Here is a 21,987-nt window from a genome sequence, read left to right as displayed (position 1 = left end):
TAAACTAAGTCTCAGAATTTTATGCATAGAGCATTATTTTCTCACAGAAGCTAACTTAGGCATCGGAGCGGGACCCCCGGAAGGGTCCCTAGTTTTTGTTGTTTTGCAGAATTATTGAGAGACGTGAAGAACATCAGAGGAACGTGCAGATTCACACCATACCGGAAACTGTACCAACAGTTTGGCGCCGTCTGTGGGAACGATTTTTCGTTCCTCATAAAAGAAAAATAAGATCCAGCATGGTGATGAACACACGTTCCGGAAGCCAGACCAACCGAGAGCCCATAGTTCGAATGGAGCCAGTTATTCAGAATAATCAGCAGCCTCCACCGAACCCTCCCCCGGGGGGTGGAGATCAAGATCGCATAGCAGCGTTGGAAGCCCAGATTGAAGACTTAAATGCATAATTGTTACGCATGAGGCAGAGACAGCCCAATCCCGAGATGAACAGGGATGAGCGTGAGGAAGAAGATCACAATAGCAACATTAATCCTCGGAGGGAGGATGACCATCAAGGAGATCTGAGCAGAATTATTGCCGAGCTGGAGAGAAGGTGCACGGACATGGAGATGGAAACAAAGGACAAAGGCAGATCCGTAATGGTGGACAAGCTCCTAATGGGTACAGACTCACCCTTCACCAGACGGGTGGCAGACTATCAGCTTCCCGATAAGTTTAAGGTACCCCAAATTCTAAGTTATGCAGGAGACAGAGATCCCTTGGATCACCTAGAGAATTTCAAAGCTCATCTAGACCTTCACGGGACACCCGATGAAGTAGCATGTCGGGCCTTCCCTCTTACTCTTGCGGGGAATGCCCGAGACTGGTTCAGGAAGCTGCCCCCGAATTCTGTTGATCAGTTCAAAGAATTGTCCAAGATATTCCTAACGGAGTTCTTGGCTTTCCGGACAAGGAAGAAGCCTTCGGGATATTTGCTATCATTGCACCAGCAGGGCAATGAGAGTCTTAAGGAGTTTATGGCTCGGTTCAACCGAGAGAAGGCTACGGTCGAAGATCCGACCGAGGATATGATCTTTTCTGCCATTTATCAGGGAATTTCACCCGAGGAGCCTTTGATGAAGAAGTTGATCCGGAAGCAACCGAGTACCTTGCAGGGCCTCATGGATAAGGTAGAAGAATTCATCAATCAAGAAGAGACGCTGAAGTCTATGGCCAGTTCTAGACTACCCCGAGAGACAGCCCCAGAAAAGAAAAGGAAAGAATTCAAGAAAGCTGATTGGGAAGAGCAGAGGCAGGTAAAGAAGTTCAAAGATTACAACTTTACACCTCTCAATGCCGAGATATCAGAAGTCCTCATGGAGATCAAGAGAGATCCGGCGTTTCGGGAACCGCAAAAGATACCAGGTAATCCTCCTTATAGGAATGCAGGGAAGTATTGTGATTTCCATAAACAAGCAGGTCATTACACCGAGGGGTGCGTAACCCTAAGGTTGTTAATAGAAGAATTCATAAAGAATGGCAAGTTGGTTCGGTTCTTGGGAGAGCGACGGAACCATCAAGGAAATAACAGGCCTCGGAATCATCAGGACTATCAGCCCCGAGATCAACAGTCACGGGATTACTATCCCCGAGACCGTCCTCAGCTAGACGAAAGGCATCAAGAGAATGCTCCCCGAGATGACATAGAAAGAAGAGAGGACCGAAGAAGCAGAAGCCCACAGCATAGAGAGCCGAGGCAACAGCAGTATCTGCCCGTGATCCCATAAAAAGGACTCTCGGGAATTTCAGGCTTGCTTTTATTTTTTAGTATTTATATTTGCAAAGAACTAGACTTTTATTTTTAATTCAGACTAGACAGAAAATTCCCCAGATTTTGGGAATAAGTATTTTCAGAATAAATGAATAAAGCTGACTTAAGCATCGGAGTGTTCCCGGTCTAGGGACCAGGAACCCGTTGATGTTGTTTCTTTTGCAGGCAAAAACTCTCGGATCAGTCCTAGCCGAGAGTCTCGGATCAGTCCTAGCCGAGATCAAGAAGAAAGGGGGGTCGTCTCGGATCAGTCCTAGCCGAGAGTCTCGGATCAGTCCTAGCCGAGATCAAGAAGAAAGGGGGGTCATCTCGGATCAGTCCTAGCTGAGACCAAAACTTCTCGGATCAGTCCTAGCCGAGAAGGAGCCTCTCGGATCAGTCCTAGCCGAGAGCAAGAACAACTTCTCGGATCAGTCCTAGCCGAGAAGGAGCCTCTCGGATCAGTCCTAGCCGAGAGCAAGAACAACTTCTCGGATCAGTCCTAGCCGAGAAGGAGCCTCTCGGATCAGTCCTAGCCGAGAGCAAGAAAAAACTTCTCGGATCAGTCCTAGCCGAGAAGGAGCCTCTCAGATCAGTCCTAGCCGAGAGCAAGAACAACTTCTCGGATCAGTCCTAGCCGAGAAGGAGCCTCTCGGATCAGTTCTAGCCGAGAGCAAGAAAAACTTCTCGGATCAGTCCTAGCCGAGAAGGAGCCTCTCGGATCAGTCCTAGCCGAGAGCAAGAAAAAACTTCTCGGATCAGTCCTAGCCGAGAAGGAGCCTCTCGGATCAGTCCTAGCCGAGAGCAAGAAGAAACTTCTCGGATCAGTCCTAGCCGAGAAGGAGCCTCTCGGATCAGTCCTAGCCGAGAGCAAGAAGAAACTTCTCGGATCAGTCCTAGCCGAGAAGGAACCTCTCGGATTAGTCCTAGCCGAGAGCAAGAAAAAACTTCTCGGATCAGTCCTAGCCGAGAAGGAGCCTCTCGGATCAGTCCTAGCCGAGAATGAGCCTCTCGGATCAGTCCTAACCGAGAGCAAGAAGAAACTTCTCGGATCAGTCCTAGCCGAGAAGGAGCCTCTCGGATCAGTCCTAGCCGAGAGCAAGAAGGAGCTTCTCGGATCAGTCCTAGCCGAGAGCAAGAAGCAGTCTCGAATCAGTCCTAGCCGAGACCAAGAAGAAAACTCTCGGATCTGTCCTAGCCGAGAGAAAGAAGAAATGGGGGTCGGATTTAACCCTCGGTTTTTGCAGGTTTTTCAGGAGTTAGCCATTCCAAGAGACAGGGAGAAAACCCTAAGGAAAAACAAGAAAGTAATGGGGGGTAAGATTTAACCCTCAGGTTTTGCAGGTTAGCAGGTTTTCAGAAGGAGACAAAGATCGGGTTTCCTTAGACATGGAATTCCCATTATTCAAGCAAGCTTCGGATAAGGGAATTGGGGGGTAACTGTTGGGGATAAATCCCACTCAACCCGATCCAAAGAGGAGATTCAAAAGTCAAATAGGTCCAAACAGATAAGAATAATGATCATATCAGAAGTCTAAGAGGATATCAGATCAGAAGTCTAAGAAGATATCAAATCAGAAGTCTAAGAAGATATCAGATTGGAAGTCTAAGAAGATATCCAGTTAGAAGTCTAGTAAAGGATTAAAGTCCAATTAGAACTCGGACAGCAGTTCTAAATCAACAAGGAGCAGGAGTCCTAATCCAGGTTTGACTCCACCTCTATGCCTATAAATAGGCTCATACCCCAGGTATAAACTAAGTCTCAGAATTTTATGCATAGAGCATTATTTTCTCACAGAAGCTAACTTAGGCATCGGAGCGGGACCCTCGGAAGGGTCCCTAGTTTTTGTTGTTTTGCAGAATTATTGAGAGACGTGAAGAACATCAGAGGAACGTGCAGATTCACACCATACCGGAAACTGTACCAACAATAATTTTATACTCATACTTCAACACAATTCAAACTCAACACACGAACCAACAAGTTTGCCACCCCTACTCATGGCATTTCTCTTTAAAATAAAACGTGCTTTAGCCCTTGGGGATTGACATCCGGTTATACTTGGGCAATAGCCAGGCCTAGTTTTAATGTACGAGACAGCATATCTTGTATTGCTGTTTGGGCCAAAGAAATGGTACCCAGTAAACTCACTTGTGAACGACATTAGACCACTAGGCCCACTTTTAACAAAGCCATATATCCTTCCAATAAGAATAATTTTATTTTTTTAAAGGATAAACTGAATTACGAAAATATCGTTAATAATTTTAAACGAGTCTACTTTTGTTGGTAAAAATAGTGATGTTTTTGTATCGTAAAAAGAGGATGAAAATTAATTAGCATATGAATCTAAAAAAAAAATTAATACGTTGTGATTGGACTAACTAGGCCCATTCTACATTGGGTTTTAATTATCAAGGTAAAACAAATGTAAATATGATTAAATTATATTGCCGTATTACAAATTGGAAATTATACTATATATCATGTATATATGCTATATAAATTATTATTTTGTTCATAAAAAAACAACATAAATAACAAATTAGAGTTGAAAAAAATGTTCTATGTGCAAAGCGCCATACATGCTATATTAATTGATTTTTTTTTTTTGGGTTAGTATATTCTTTCATAGTTTCATTCAAAATACAATATAATTAAGTTATTTCAAAGGGTAAATTGTACCGTTGGTCCCTGTAATATGCCATAATTATTTTTCACTACCTATGGTTTAAAAAGTTCATGAGAGATTCATGTGGTATGCAATAATTACGTTTTACTCCCAAGGCCGATTTTCCGTCCACAATTTGACGGAATCTGTTAGCCCTACACGTCAGCGACAAGTGTCGCCATCTTATTGGCGACACGTGTCCATCTTAATAAATATATATATATATATATATTAAAAAATAAATAAAAATACTTATTTTTTTAAAAAAATTAAAATTCAAAAAAAAAAAGGGAAAGGGGGTGGCCCATTTTTGTTTTTTTTTTTTTTTTTTTTGAATTTTAATTTTTTTTAAAAAAATAAGTATTTTATTTATTTTTTTATTAAGATTGGACATGTCAGCGCCACGCGTCACTAACAAGATGACGATACGTGGTGCTGACGTGGCATTTAACGAAATCTGTTAAAAATTTTAACAGAATTTGACGTAAGGGATCGATTTGTAATTATTGCATACCACAGGGATCTCTCATAAACTTTTTAAACCATAGAGAGTAAAAAATAATTATGACATACCACAGGGACCAACGGTACAATTTTTCCTATTTCAAATATAGTGCTTTGATTGTTAATATTGTTAAAATCAAATTATGATTGGGTGTAACTAACACCCTAATCACATGCAATTAATACAGTTACATAAATAGCCCTGCAAATGGGCTGAAATAAGTACAGCTAGGGACCATATGTTTCGAGTAAGTGAATCATGCGCTTCAAGTTGTCCAGAGTAGGTGAGCCAAATTAATATCTAGCAAGCAAACCATAAATATATTTGTTTGATGACCCTTTTTTCTTCTCTCCCGTTTGTTTTCTATTTTTAAAATAAAAATATATACTAACAAACAATTCAAAAACACTCAAAATTACTTTCACATTTATATCACATCAAAACACTTTTTTCAAATAAAAAATATTTTCTAAAAAGCATTAACAAACAGAGTCTATAATCCACCGTGTCCGCAAAGACCGGTGTTAATATCCCATATTTAACTAAAGAAAAACGTACTCTCAAAGAATTTTTTTTTACGTTGGGGTATAGCTCAGGAAATAAATAAATATATATATACATGTTAATTAAGGTTTGTTAGAAAAGTCATCTGGAAATTAAGAATTAAAGAGAAAAAAGAAGTTAATGCAAAGGAAGTACCAAACGTGACATTGGCGGCAAGGCAAAAGTCTCTATCTACACACTTACGAAGAAATTATGCAACCGCCCACGATAGCAACTAAATTAATTGTTGATTGATTCATGCATTTGTTTAAGTCTTTAAGAGATAAACTTTGTAGTGCAAATCTACGATAAAGCCATTTGAGTACTACTCTTACCATCGTTGTTTGCCCACTCACACAGAAACCCTACAACACGTACGCTACGTACGCCAATTCAACACCAGCATTAATTATAGGTGAAAACGTGAAGTATATTCACCACCGCTACAAAAAGAAAGTCAAATATTAATTGTGTATATAAGTTATAACAGAGAGGGAAGAACGTAAAATTCAATGGTGCATGTACGTGATCATGAGAAAAACATATATGAAGCTACGTACGTTGTCTTCTTTGTGGCAGCTCACGTATAGTACTCCACTATCTCGTCATATATGACTAATTTAATTTGCTGCACTACTTTATTTCTATACATTTTGCATTAATTAGCTAAGCTTAAATATTGGGTTGAAAAAATTTGTTTAAATTTGCGTGTACAAATTAATAATATATAGATTTGCCTAGTATCTACTATCTAGCTATATATTATATATTTTCTTCATAAAAACTGAAGATCCAATGTTTTGTTTTTGCATACGTGGATTTATCACTTTTTGACACGATTAAATTATATTGGACATACATAGTGATCAATTCAAATTCTTCTTAATTTAATTGAGTTAATATTTAAAATCTATATATATAAATAGTACTGTAAGAGAATTTTTTGATCGAGTAAATGAAATCACTTATATATATATATACTGTCAAATACTAATTAATTAGTGGAAAGATTCAAAAAACTTATTGATGTGTTGACAAAATGGAGAGAACATGAATAAGACTAATTAATTTTATGATATCCTCAATCAACTCAAACAAACTTTCATTTATGGTATTAGAATTTAGACCTAAATTCTAATCAGTTACCAATCTCTTGTTTTAGTTCAACCATAGTGGTTGGCGCATTAATTTGTATCTTGTTGATATTTCATCGTAGATCTCGTTTGGTTCGCAAAATATATTATTGAAATAGAATGATTATTTCATAGGAATAGTCATTCTTTCATTTGGCAGGTGTGATTTTAATTTATTCTTAGAAATAGTTATTATGATCATATGAATAACTATTCATTTACTAATAGGAATACGGACAGAAATTTCATACAAACCAGTTTGTAGGAAATTTTATACAACTCACATATAAGAGTGACATATGTCATTTAAACATGTGAGAATCACGTGTTTTTTTTATTAATGCTATTAAAAAAGCATGCGAGAAATACATGTTATTAAAACATGTGTTTCTCACATGCCAAGAGACACATGTCAATCTTATATATGTGGATTGTATGAAATTTCCTACAAACCGATTTGTAGGAAATTTCTGTCATAGGAATACCTATTCCTCTAAAAGAATTGGAAGAATAGACTACATTTTTCCTAAAAAAATACCACTCATATTGTTCTTTATTTTCTGTCAAACTTCAAAAAAAAAAAAATTACACGTGAATACTGGGGTTGGTGTGACCACCTCCGGTGCATTTGAGGGTGACTTGGCCACCACCAATTGGCTTCAGGGGGTGGCCGACCACCTCAATTGCCCCCCCCCCCTCCCCCCCCCCCCCCCCAAAAAAAAAAAAAAGTATTTACGTTCACGTTCAGTTTTTTTAAAAAAAAAAAAAAAAAAAAATTAAGAAAAAGATAGATAAATAATGTGGGTTTTTTTTTTAGTAATTTTGATTCAATTCCAATTAGAATATGTGTTCTCACAAAACTAAAAAATATGAATAACTATTTCATTATACCCTCTTCCATTGCAAGTAATTACTATTATTTTTTCTAATGGAATATTTATTTCGCATACTAAACGAGGCCTTAATAGTTTGTCTCCTATTAATTATTGTTTTTTTTTTCCATAACATTCCCCAATCTTTCACTCTTGAGTTGGCCCACCCGTTTTATATATCACCACGCATTTAATTTTCTTAATTCTTATTATTAACACCATTGCAAAGAAAAAAGTGAAAATTAAAGAAGAGCACTGTTTGCATACGTTTATTGAGAGCCTAAAAGACTAAAAATTCTCCTTTTACTAAGGCCTCCGAAGAGGTTGACTCCAACTGATTGAAACGTGTTCTACACTGCATAATTGTTAATACGTGGAGACAAGACAACCAGCTGACGAATCCAACAAATTAAAATTGAAAATTTGATTGTTCAAATATATATGGAGATAATCTGTAGGGACTGTTTTCGATGGAATATTAATTGGAGGCAATCTTCATTTTGGGAAAAATGTAAAATTGTAAAATATATCAGTTTATGTGATTTGATTTTACTGACTTGTAAATAGATTTCTTCATTTTTATAGATGCATATATATATATATATATATATATATATATATATATATATATATATATATATATATATATATATATATATATATATATATGATTTTGAGCTTGATAATGGGTGGGATGTTGTTGCCAAAGTCTTGAAGAGTTTTCAAGGAAAATTTTCAATAAGGGAGAGTTTAATTTTTAATTTTTATTTTTTGTAAACAAGATAATTAAAGAGGAGAAAAGACATTACAAATGCACGTGGTCCTAATTCACATTGTTCAATCAAATATCTAGTAGCTAGGGGGAAGGAGGGAATATATGGAAATACTTCATGAAAAGTGTGGAAGCAGCCCCTTTAGATAGGTTGTTAATTGGCATATATACAGATATACTAGTATTGGCGATGACCCTCCTTCCGCTTTTCAAATATTTATTTATTATAGTATATGAATAGTTAAATCTATATATATATATATATATAGGCAAAACAAATTAAGCTTGACTCTATTATAACAAAAATCATTTTATACTCAAGCCTTAAACAACTCAAATCTATCAAGAATAACAATTCAAATCTATCATTAAAAAAATTAGGCATGACAAATAAAAGAGTCACATGCATCAAGGCCGGTAGCAACGTAAAAGTTGAAGCGGCATGACTACATCAGAACGAGCGTCAAGTTAAGTTTCATTTTGATAAGAGTTTGAGTTGAAAATTAAAATATATTAAGAAATAATTAATTTGTTTAAATAAGAGATCATGGCATGGCGCTTGGCAGGGCTGCACACCAACCGGCCACCGCCTTTTTGTTGCGTCCCACCAACTCGAGATGATCATCTCTTTGGCATGAGAAATAAAATTTTCAGATGCAAAACCTAATTAAGTAGGACTAATGTGAATTTGATATAACGTATGCATAAAGATTAGTAAGAAGTAATGGTTTCTAGAGAACATGATTCTTGGACTAGTAAAAGTTGAGAGGTCAGGAGCGACTTAAATCTACCCACAATTTCTTGTGCTGACACATGCACGGTGCCGGCGCTTCCTCTTTCATACTAGGAAGGAAAGAGAGTTAGAGAGAGAGACTCGTGCTATTCTTCTAGAAGTTGAAGATTCGAGTACCCGTCAATGCCGACTCACTCTGGCTCGCCACTGGAGACTCAGTCTGGGTCTGTTGGCTCAGCTCATGCCATCGGTCATGCTTACGTGCTCCGACGTCAGGCACATATTTTTCTACTTCCCAAAATCCCCAACACTCCTCTTGCCTTTTCGTACAAGTAACAAGGCTATTAGCGTCATCTGAAACGTCAACCTAATTTACAAAATAAAAGTCGCGCTACTTGATCGGCGCTCCCAACTAACCCAAGTAACCAACCAAACCAAACCAAGCCCTATAAATATCATAAACCCCAAGACTGCCTAAGTTTCATTCAAATTTTCCAACAGATCGACAAAACCAACCTTTTTTGATTTCACACGTACCATCATGAAGAGAAGCACGACAGGAATAGAGCACGACAGCATGAGCACCATGGCGAACTACCTGATGCTGCTCTCTCGCGGGGGAGAAATGGACGTTTTCTCCAACTCTAGATCTCCTACCCGTGTCTTTGAGTGCAAGACGTGTAGCCGGCAATTCCAGTCGTTCCAAGCGCTCGGCGGCCACCGAGCGAGTCACAAGAAGCCGAGGTTGATGGGGGGAGACGGAAGTCTTGATTCACAGTCGTCGTCGTCGCATGGCTCCCCGACCAAACCGAAATCCCACGAGTGCTCCATCTGCGGCCTAGAGTTCGCGATCGGGCAGGCTTTGGGCGGTCACATGAGGAGGCACAGACAAAACCAAGCTCCTTCGAATCTTGAAGAAAACGGCCACGGCCAGCAGGTTTCACAAGTACCGGTTGTGAAGAAAACGACTAGTCGGAAAGTCTTGTATCTGGATCTAAACTTGACGCCGTTTGAGAATGATTTGGGCTTAGCACCACCCATATATGGTTGATTGTTTTTTGTAACCAATATTTAAGCTTAATGATATCATACAGTCATGTTGTAGATTAATTACTGTAGTTCTGTCTTAATTTGCTTTGTTTTTTGTTATACTTTAACCGATATATATTTGTTGATTTATTACATACTTATAATAAGAAAATGGGGCAATTGCATGTATTTAGATCTAACGTAACTCAGATTAATTTTACATGCTTACATGCATCTCTTATATTCATATTAATTTGTTCATTTAAGGAGAGAAGAAAATTAAGACTGCTATATATAATGCGTTAATGCAGTACTGAAAATACACGATTTGGGTTAATTAACTTTGGATCGATCATATAATGGATAAACATGCATGAACAGACGGCATGTCTCTCATTGTAATTATCAGCTACAAAATATCGATGAAATTAAAATATTATAACAACAGCTTGATTAATGGCTGACGATCGATGCAGTAGCGTATAGTACTGAATCTGGCTTAATTAAGGTTTAATTCTAACGAATAGGCCACCCCCCACCTGCAGTCGTCGGCACAAAAAAAAAATAAAAAAAAATAAAATATATATATATATATATATATATATATATATATGGTAAAACAAAAGAGAATTACTTGATTGGTGTACGTAGTCGATCTCTATGTCAATGGCACAAAAAATAATTAAATAATTCAACAATTAATCCAACGGTATCCTAATAATTTTCGTTAGAAAAGAGAAAACACTCACTCTCGATCAAGATCATATCCGGCCGTTAGAATTAATATATATCCGATGAATCCTATAATATGATTAATTAAACAGATTGCATATATAGTGATCAATATGTTGCGTTTCCATGAAAACAAGAATAGTAATGTAAATTATACTTTAATGCAATCATAATCAAAATAAATATTTAATCAGATAGAGTATGATATTGATAGTTTGCCGTGTTGAGATGGTCATGACGTACCCGATTAAAATCTAAATAAAAAAATAAAAAAAATCAGACCCCTTTGGTGGTTTCATATGAATAATAGGGCTTCTAGCTAGTAGTGGTGCCACTACTTCAATATTAAAAAATCAAGCATTTTCCCTAAGTCATATATATGGTTCTGGAAGATAACTAGCTGGGATTTAGTTTCTAAGTCATGGGTGGCGTGCAGTTTAATTAGAACGCTTGCGGTTTTTATAATTATTAATTATTAAGTAAATTCATTTGAAGAGAAAGAGAATATAATAAATTCTATTGACAATAATTCCAAGTCAAGCCCAAATCTTCTAACGTACTCGAAGTGCTCTTTTCTTTTTCTTTTTTCTTTTTTATTTTTTATTTTTATTTATTTATTTATTTATTTTATGAAAAAGAACTACAAACAACCAAAAAGAAAATTACAACAAACTAGGGTTGGGCAACCCAACAAGAAATACCTAAGAAAGTAAATACGCAGAGGCAATGCGTGATTACGCGGGCCTATTGATTTTTGGCACGGATGCCAAGAACATGGGCCAGCAATAAAGGTGATTAAAAGTGGGTAAAGAGTCAAGAGGATCCAAACACTTTGGTAACAGTTACGTACACGTGGCATAAAAAAAAATGCAAAAAAAAAAAGCTCAAAAACACAAAAGTCGAAAAACAACCACAACACAGCACCGGTGGGTTAGGAGTCGCCGGTTCCGGTGCATGTAAACCATGCGCCAACATTGAACGACCTCTCTCCAGTTGAGGACGTTGCGAATAACCACGATCTGCCAACAACAAAAGTGGGGGAAGACTAGGGGGGTGGTGTAGCCGTCACTCACCGGCGAGTGGGCAACACTCGCTAGTGTGTGCAAACCACACTCCGAGGCAGGAAGGTCTGGAAGGTGAGCGGCTACTGTCGACGGAGGTAGAAGACGACGGGGAGCACATGCAATGGAGAGGCGCGTTTGTACTAAATCTACAGCAGGATAGTAGATCTACTTAATTGCTGGTTTCAATACTAACAAATTTTTAAACCTAGTTAAGTATTACTATTTGGGAAAGGCTTTTTAGTCTCTTGACACTCTCGATCCCAAACCTTCTTTAAACATTTATTTAAATTTCTAAGAATAAGAAATAGATATGTTTGATGTTATTTTCTTATACATTTTTTTTTCTCGCAAATTTATCATTAAATCTGTGGAATCCACATGTTGTACTCCCATGGATTAAATAGTGGATTTACACATCTCTTGTATGGAGATTGACAAGAGATTTGTAAAAAAATGAAACCAAACATTTATCTTCATTAAATGAATATTGTCTATCAAATGGAATACGCTTAAGTGCCAAGCATAATCTTGCTAGGATTGAAATTATCTGCACAAGTTTTTGTTCAAATTGCAATCTGTCTAAATTCCAAACAAGAAAGAGTTCTAATATTCGTGTTCTCGTGTGAGGTTCGGGTCGTGCTGAGTTAGACTATATAGGTCAATCATAATCTGACCCATTTAATTAAATAGGTCAATTCCCTCAACCCTTATAACCATCTAGTTCTGTATTGAGTTCGCGGATTGTGTAGAAGTATGGGTATAAGATTATATTGAACAACCCTAATTCGACTCATTTAATTAAGCAAGTCAGATTCCTCAACCCTAACTCTTTTAATTTTATATTAAGTTCGTATTGAGTTCGAGCACACGTCGTATAAAAAATTGTCAATCCTAATTTTAATCACTTACTTACCGGAACAAATGAGCTCCATCGGAAGCTCTGTCTCATTCATTGTCAAAATTAAAGTCAATTTGAACAAATCATAATAATAAAATAAATAAAAAATTAGGGAATCCCGATCTTGTGATGTCTCACAAATTTATTTATAATCAGAATTGTGCGTGTAATTAGTGTTGCTTGTCTCTTTCAAAAAGATTGAAAACTTCTAGTAGTGCTCATCACCAGGTAAACCTTTTTTTTAAAATATATATATATATATATATATATATATATATATTTTTTTTTTTGTGGCGCTGGTGACCGGTGAGAACAGAGAATTAGATAATCAACTACAACCGCGTACGACCGGATTAAGGCATGCGCATCTTTTTCCAAAGAATTGGAAAATGACATTTTTTTACTGGCTGCATGTTAATTGTTGACAAATGCCATGATACATATACATAGCATATATATATATATATATATATATATATATATATATATATATATATATATATAGTCTAATGCATGTAGCTGAGCTTCAGTTGGAAGATAGTATAAATGGTAATTAATTACAATATTGGGACTTTGCTTAGGGACATGGACAAGTGATTATTGTCGACCTTTATCACTGTCATCATCATTAATAACTCCAATTACGTCATTTAATTATTTCTGTCCCCATTGTCTAGCTAGTAGCATAGAGCAATGGGTAGATAGATTACTTCTGGTTAAACAAACTCAGCGTTAAATAAAGAGATTTTTTCCTCTTTCTTTTTCTTTTTTCCCAAACCACCAGCTTTATTTTTTTTTTCTTTTTCTTTTTATTATTATTGTTATTAATTTTTTTTTTTACAAGAGATAGAAAATATCCCTATTTTCACACTAACGTAAATTGAATCTTAAACAATATTCTTATTATTATTATTATTATTATTTTTTTATATAAGTCTTAAACAATCTTCTTAAATCGATCACACGATTAGATTTTATATTTAAAGATGAATGGTGTGACTTTTAAAATTACTATTTGATCAAAATTCAATAGTAACCAATCACAAACTCAATGGTGATTTTAAAAGTCACATTATTTTTGAAATGATACAAGAGTGACAAAAGATTGAGTAACTTCTAGCATTACTCCACAACTTTATCCATACAAACACTAACACAACGGCACACAAATATGGAAAATAATTTTGGTATTATAGTTTTTACTATAATTTTTTCACAAATTCATGTGACTATCTTTATGGTAAAAAATAGTAAACAACAAAATCTAATAGATAGATAAACTTAAAGTTTAGTGACTGACGTGTTAAATGTCACATGAATTGCCATGCTAGTCAATTTGTAAATGATTTATAGTAAAAACAATAGTATTTTTAACGGCACCCATCAAATATAAGTAAATAATCATGTGGGGATGCATGAGTGTATATATTATAAAAAGTAATAATTTAAAGAGATAAAAGAACGAAATGAAAGAGACAGATCGATACATCCATGCGTTAAAGCCTCTTATAGGTTATATCTTTCATTTATATTTAATTTGAATACAATGCTCTATTTATAAATCTTTAAATTTGATTTAAATAATTTCAAATACAAACAAATCTCTTAGATTAGGGTTAACAAATATTCTCTTAAAATCTACCATAATCAAATAATTTAAATCCCTTGATTTATGGAATACAAATCAACATTTATCACAAAAGAATTATATCATTCAACAGATATATGTATTTGTGCTATAATAAACGTTTGGACATTTAATCTTTAAAATTAAAGTATTAATTAAATGATTAACTGTTAGGTTAACCAAATCTTTACTTTGATAGATAAAATATTAATTTCTCGCTGCTTCTTGATTATATTTTGTCATTTACATTGTATAAATAAGCTCTAGAAGATAAGATATAATGGTAATCTAGAATACTTTGAAATACATAAAAAACAAAAACAAAATTCAAATATTATTCTTCAATCTTATCATAAGTTGTGGAGACAACGTTATCATGAACTGTTGATAGAGTAGTTGGAGATAACGTACGTAGACTAGCTCCTTTGTCTCTGAGACTGAGAGCTGTGATTCAATATATATTAATTAATAAAAAGGGGGAAGAAAAATAAAAATAAAAATAAAAATTGCAATCTTTAGTGTTAGTCACAAGGCTGCTTTGGCAATAAGCATGTGAATTGTCAATATTGAGAAAAATAATAGAGGTATTAGTCACAATACGCCTTTGAATAAGACGGACAATAAAGTCATACGCCCAACAAAGAACACGTGTATTTTTCTTGTATAGATAGAGACGAATAGGATTCAGCCATCTGAAAAGGAAAACATGATTAATTATCGGGCAAAACCGGTGTCGTTAAGAGAAAGAGAAAATAATTTGTCGGGTACTACGAGTCTGTTTCATTCCGCGATATCATAGTTAAATGCGTATTTTTTTATTTTTTATTTTTAAACAAAATAGTATGTGCTATCATTAATACTGTAAATATTTTATAGGCTTACAACTTAAAAGTAAGAGATATGAGCCTCCAACTCTCTAAGCTAGAATGATTTGACTTAGTAAAACAGCTGCCTAAGCAAAAATACATATTTTATAAGAAGGACACTTGAGCCTCTCTTACAATAACCTCATTCTCTAAAGAAAGAGGGCTGGTCTAGTAATTAGCCAACAAATATTCTCATAAAATTTGATCTAAACACAAGCAGGCTGAGGTTGGAGAAACAAGAGAAAAACACAAAAAACACGTAGGCAAAAAACACCAAAAACAAGCTGCCGGCAGTGGAGGAAACACCCAGACGGAGGTCCGATGCCGTATAACCGGTTGTCGCCGAGCACGGCCTGAAAAAGGCAGAACGTGGCCCTTACACGCACCACAGAGCAGAGAGCTTCCAGGCGCGTGGGCGCCACGTGCCAATCATCGACGACCAACACGACCGGAGTACCTTTTATTTTTTAATGATTATTTAAAAATGTAGACGGACAACTTAGATATATTTTTAAAAAAGCATCAACTTAAAGATTATGCATTTTTAAGATCAGATAAACAATACCTTTTATATATATATTTTACATATTTGATGAAATGCTTAAATGTATTTTAAAAAAACACGTTTTCATAATTAATTTTTGTAGTAGCAGCAGGAGAGGCGGAGAAGCACCCATATGAAAGTGCTATTTCTCCAAACGAGACCACAAAACTAATTAATGGACACTAAATTAAAATTATTTCTCATTGTTTTGCAGTAGCCCCTATCTATGGAAGCATTCCCTCTACCTCCATTGTGATTTCCTTCATTTGGATTAAGAGCAGTAAATATCGCCTTCGAATTTCAAAATTGGCCACTTCCCATTATATATATTGGAAGCATTCCCCCTACGGCCCTACTTCCCTCGTGATTTCCTTCATTTGAATAAAGAGTGGAAAATATGGCCCATTGTAATGTTTTCCCTTTCCTATTTTGGAGCAGCCTAGCTAGCGGGTTTGCAAAAACAACATAAACAAGAGTCAAACAACATACACAAGAGTCACAATTCTTCCCCAAACCAAGAATCAATCAAGGATTTGAAGTGGGATAAGGAAAAAAAAAAAAAATCTAATTTGGCACGGGTAATTTTATCTAGCTTTTTTCCTTTTTTTTTCTTTACAATTTGTTTTGGCCTGATAAATGTTAGAATTTGAAAAGAGAGAAGAAAAAAAAAAAAAAAAAAAAACTATAAAACGTGACTTTGATAGGCCTTTGAATCAACTTTCCATAGCTTACTTCCATATGATGTCAGAACCATGAAATACCACCTTTTTTCTTTATCATATTGATCGGATAAAAATTAAACTGTCACGCATTCTATTTTATGAAAAAAGAAAAAGAAAATTCAAACTCATGCCTTTGTATGAGAGAGAGAGAAAATAGTGAAAAGTCAAATAAAGACATTATTAAATATTAATTATGTCCATCATCAGCGCCATCAGATATGGTCCATATTGCAGGTGGTGTCTGACACTGCTAGATGGGGGATTATTGACTTGGGGTTGTATATATGATGAACTAGCTAAGCTAGGACAAGCTCATCTGTACGTACGACCTTCAAACTAATAATAATAATGTAAACACATTATTCATCAATCTTACCCATAATAATATACACATTCAGGTGTACACGACTTCTTTGGTCGATCTCGATCGAGGAACAAGTGCACGGTTTCTAGAATGGTGACGGCCGACGGGGTAGCTGATCGAACAGTTTGCTGCATTCGCCGGTCTACCTTGTCGATCCTTAAAACGTACAACTCCTGGAACCACGTACGTACGTACTAGTTTGAAGTTTGAACTGCTTTCAGACTCTCAGTACCCTGAATCCTGGTCAAGCAAAAGCACCGGCTTGACTTTCCCATCATCATATTGTTGGACTTTTACGGTTTTACCTGCCTACGTTCCTAATTAATTAAGAATTTCAATTTCGTACAAAAATTTGTATCCAACTTTATAAATAACTACTACTTGTGTTCGATCTCGATCTGTGTACATGCGTCCACACATGCATGTCTAGCTATGTCTATGTACGTGGAATTAAGTTACTATTTATATATATATATATATGGCCTTCTCTCTCTCTCTCTCTCGTGGGTGTCAGGGTGTGTGGCCCTGAGCATGCGGGTGAAAATGTGAACTTTAGCTTTTTTTTGGCCCATGGAATTGTGATTTACTGATTTTCAGTATTCTAATTATGTCCTAAGAATTTAATCTTTGGGTAAAGTCCATTTGCCTCTCAAACTATCACCCAATTAAAAATGTTATTTCAAATTATCAAAAATTGTCAATATTTTTTTAATGATGAAAATATTTATAATAAAATTGGAAAAAAAAACTTCAACAAAAAATTAAAAGAGAAATAGATAAAAACCAGGGGCGACCAAATTAATAAATTAAAAGAAAAATTAAGAAAAGTTTTCATTTTTTTTTGTTTTTTAAAAATAAATAAATAAAATCTTTTTTTTTTTTAATTTATAAGTGTTATTTTGTTTTATTAAAAACATTTTAAGGTCATTTTTATATTTCTGCTGGTAGAGAGTAACTAAAGCAAGAGAGAAAATTAATATAGAACACATAAATTAAGGGTAGTTGGGCCTTAGAGACCCACATCTACCGCTCATCTTTATTGAATAACTTAAATATATTATTGTGTTAATTACATGGTGTAAGTCAAGTAAACAATTATGTAAAATACCTATAAGAAATATATATATATATATATTTGAAGAGGATAGATGTGAACCTAAAATTGAAAGAAAATAAATAATGTTTTGACTCATGGGTGTGAACTTAAGTGTGGAAGAAAATATCAAAATAATGACATGTATGACATGAAAGGGGGTGGTAGGATAAAGGGTGGGAGCACAGATAGTTGATCAACTAGTGACGTCACGAGCAAAAAATTCTTTTTCTTCAGTGGGGCTAAGAGGACTCCAAATAGAGATGATGCAGGGGACGTGGAAGTCAGTTGCACAAAGCATCTGTCTTCTTCCTGTCACTCTCCATTATGTAATTTTCTTGAATTTCCATAAGCAAACCATTGCATTTGCACCTCCAAAATCCTAATCTTATTCCAATTTCCCAAGTATTTCAAATGCCTTTAATTGTATGAGAGAGAGAGAGAGAGAGAGAGAGAGAGAGAGAGAGGATTACTAAGGAAGTCAAAGAAGGGCAATAAGGCCGGCATTTGTGTTTGATATGGTTGTACGAGCTGGAAAATGTCTTCAGTCACATTGCTTGTAGGAAAGTCTACACTCAAGTCACAGTTCTTCTTTCCCTTTTATTTCTTTATTATTTTCCTTGATGATGAATGATGAATGATGATGATCTCACCACCGAATTAGGCCTAAGTTTTCACATTACATTGCAATGCAATTTCTCGCGTGGATGAAGTTTTACCCCAATCATAATTTCATTGTTTAGAAATTTGTAACGTTGATATCTCATATTTCAACCCCTTTAAATTTTATTTTATTATTATTTTAAAAAAATGTTCAAAATGCCACTGTTTTTAAGTGAAAATTCCAAAATAATAATAATAAAAAAAATGAAAATTCTAGTGACCCACGGCAAAATCAAGGGTGAGTCCAAGGATTTTTTTTTCACCCTTTTTCTTAATGGGTCATTTTAACAAAAAAAAAGAAAAGAAAAGAAAAAAAGGTCAAAAATTAAAAGTTACTCAAACATGAGATACTAACATTACAAATTTTTAAACTTCGAGGTTATGATTGCAAAATTGCTTATACTTCAGGGTGTATAAATTAAGTACTTTTCCAGAGAAAATTTTTCAAATTTAATATACTATAACACTAGCAGCAGATACCCATCGATTTTTCATAAATTTAAAGAACCAAACTACTTTTTTATTCCTTATCCAAATATACCCCACAATAGATTCCCTTTATTTTTCCTTATATTATTAAAATAATATTTTTTAGTTTTACTTTACTCTATTTTTTTTTTTTTTTCCTTTTATTCCAGAGACATCTCTCTCTCTCTCTCTCAATTTCTCAACCTCTCTCTCGTCTCTATCTCTTAGCGTTTTTGGGTTGAAGATTTTGTGGATTTAGTTTGTGGATTTCATAAATTTTGTTTGTTCAATCCTATGAAGCTTCATTGAGAACGTGAGAGAGAGAGAGAGAGATAGAGAGAGAGAGAGAGAGAGAAAGGCATGAGGGGAAGAAGGGATTGGGAAACGTGAGAGGAGAGTGTGTTCTTTTTTAGGAATATAATAATCCATTGGATAGCTACAATAGTGCTACTCAATACATTGGATAGCACTGTGATTTTTTTGAAAAAATATAAAGAACTAATGTGGGTGGCTTTTGTGATTTTTTTTTGAGATTTTCCTTATATAGGGAAGAAAATAAGCTATAGGATGTATACTGCTAGTACTCTTAACTTAATATTGTTCTTACATCACATGATTCAAATGAATGTGAAAATCATGTCTAAGGATAAATGTCACATATTCTATTACTCGGTAATGCTTAACTACATTTTTCATTTTGGAATACATGAGAATCGCGAGAATCATATTCTCCAAGGAACACCCATCAGGGATATATGGTTTGGTGTGTGTGTTACCCATATTTTGGGCATCTCATCACACTTGGAGAGGCAGGATGCATAACAGTCATCCAGTGTGTCAGTCAAGTTTCAACTGAATATCCAAAATTTTCGTCACAGTTTGGTATGCATAAAAGCAGAGCTATATAAAGCACATATATGTTAAGGCACTAATTTCTTTATTCTTTACTTGCAAAGAAAAGTAGCAACAATTATTTTATCCATCAAAATTTTTTAATACCACATCATAAAATTGCCTCATCCTGTGCCATAATTTCTCAATGCCTCCATGTTACAGGCCACATATGTACAAGCATAAGATGTCCCTTGTTTACTTCTCTTCATTTTCTTTTCCGTATCTATAATGCTATTGGTGTGAAGAACACTTCAAGGGTCACATAGATTGACAAGATATAAACTGATCGAAACTACAACACAAGTATCAAAGCAAGTTTGTATCACTTACAAAACATGTTCAACTAGTTTTACAACTTTAACAGGTAGATGTAATTGCCATCAGACTTGTTTCTGCTTCTTCTAAACATTAAGGAAGTCTTATTTATGGATTCAACATGGTGTCTTACTGAACTTAGAATCCCCTCCTAAGCCTGACGATCACTAAATATCATTTTCTTGATAAGTAATTTAAAATCATTAAAAGAGCAGAGGGCACAACTCTAGTACACAGAAGGAATACAAGAGAACTTCTAAAGTATAAAAAAAAAGAACAAAACTACAAAAACTCAGAGAAATTAGAAGTAGACAATCTAGTAAACGCTACTATTCATGTATAAAGGGAATGGAACAACATTTTCTTCAACTCTAACCTCGCAGTCTCACGATCTTCAAAGCTCCCTGTGTCACTTTCTCTCCAGATACATCAAATACAAATGAGCCAACCTCCGCATTTCCAAATCATTACGGTATCCCAATTGTTCCCTTCTGCTCACCAATAATTCTCTCACATTTCGAGGCATAAACCATGCAACCCCAAACAACTAGAAAAGCGACCTCCATAATTCTCTTGCAACATCACAATGAAGAAAGAGATGATCAATAGACTCTCTACTTTTCTTACACATACAACACCAATCCACTAGAATGACATTCATCTTTCGTAAATGATCAAAGATTAAGATTTTTCTTAAAGCCACTGTCCACTCAAAGAACACAACTCTCTAGAAAGCCTTAACTTTCCAAATATTCTTCCAAGGACTCTAACCTAGAGAATCCAAATTTGGCCTTTCAAGTAAGAGTGTTCAGCTAACTACCACAAAATCATATCAACCGACTAACAACATTATCCAACGAAAAACACACTCTTATTTCCAACATATAACCATCATTATCCTAACATCACGAGCAGAGCACAGCATCCAAATTAAGCAAAGAACCATTACCATTGCTTCAAAGTTTATCTTTCCCCCCACTTAAATTCAGCATATAAAATTAGATCCAAAGCCACAAACAACTAGTATCTTTAGTTTTTGTGTATAAATGTGTAAGCAAGCCTATCAGAGCAAAAAATTGATAGATATCCAAATAAATAAGAAATGCCTAGTTTTATTTATCTACAGATTAATCAGTTTCACATGTACTCTACAAAATGCTGCTGGCTTAAGGACTTGAATACGACAACCCAAAATCGTGTTCTGCTTAGAACTCATACAAATATACAATAGTACAAATGTGAGTCATTCATCAGCAACATTTGTGCTTTCGTTAAGACTACCAAATTTCTGCTTGAAAGATTCCTGCCTCTGCACCCACATCATGTGCCCCTGCACCCACACCCATACCCACAATTCCTCAAATTGAATGAATTGAATATAACATTGTGGTTGGGGACCGTATAAAAATTTGAATTTGGTTTACCTGGAGAGTAGCGGCCCAGGCAATGAGGAAAGAAGCGAACCAGAACTTCTTGTCCTTGAGCAGATTCTTTACTTCCATGGTCAAGAACCACAAAAACCCTAACCCCAGAAATACTCGGCCTTTGGATTTTGATGAATGAACTATGATTGATCGGCAACGCACAGCTTTTTTACCTCTTGGGGCGTTTCTTTGGGTTTTTTTTTTTTTTTTGGGCCAGAGATTGGTAACCTGTGGCTGCATCCAAGCCCAAACCCGTTTATTTTTTATTTTAAATTTTAAATTTTTTTAATATATAAAGCAGCCT

The 21,987-nt window shown here is 35.3% G+C and overlaps 2 protein-coding genes across 2 annotated transcripts; one reads left to right on the top strand and one right to left on the bottom strand.

Annotated features, from left to right (window-relative positions):
- The first annotated feature begins 9,410 nt into the window (after nt 1-9,410).
- Nucleotides 9,411-10,198, top strand: LOC133863869 (zinc finger protein ZAT12-like). Its single transcript, XM_062299990.1, has one exon. It carries the CDS (start codon nt 9,522-9,524, stop codon nt 10,029-10,031), a length of 510 nt encoding a protein of 169 aa, XP_062155974.1. The 5' UTR covers nt 9,411-9,521; the 3' UTR covers nt 10,032-10,198.
- Nucleotides 10,199-21,351: 11,153 nt separating this feature from the next.
- LOC133864784 (uncharacterized) lies at nt 21,352-21,843 on the bottom strand. The gene is made up of 2 exons (XM_062301196.1): nt 21,684-21,843; nt 21,352-21,589 (listed from the first exon to the last, which is right to left on the bottom strand). Exons 1-2 carry the CDS (start codon nt 21,759-21,761, stop codon nt 21,503-21,505), a joined length of 165 nt encoding a protein of 54 aa, XP_062157180.1. The 5' UTR covers nt 21,762-21,843; the 3' UTR covers nt 21,352-21,502.
- Nucleotides 21,844-21,987: the final 144 nt, after the last annotated feature.

Source organism: Alnus glutinosa, chromosome 3 (genome assembly GCF_958979055.1).
Source record: "Alnus glutinosa chromosome 3, dhAlnGlut1.1, whole genome shotgun sequence".
NCBI classification, from domain to species: domain Eukaryota; kingdom Viridiplantae; phylum Streptophyta; class Magnoliopsida; order Fagales; family Betulaceae; genus Alnus; species Alnus glutinosa.
Note: the sequence above shows the minus strand (reverse complement) of the source record. Positions and strands in the feature narration are given on the sequence as shown.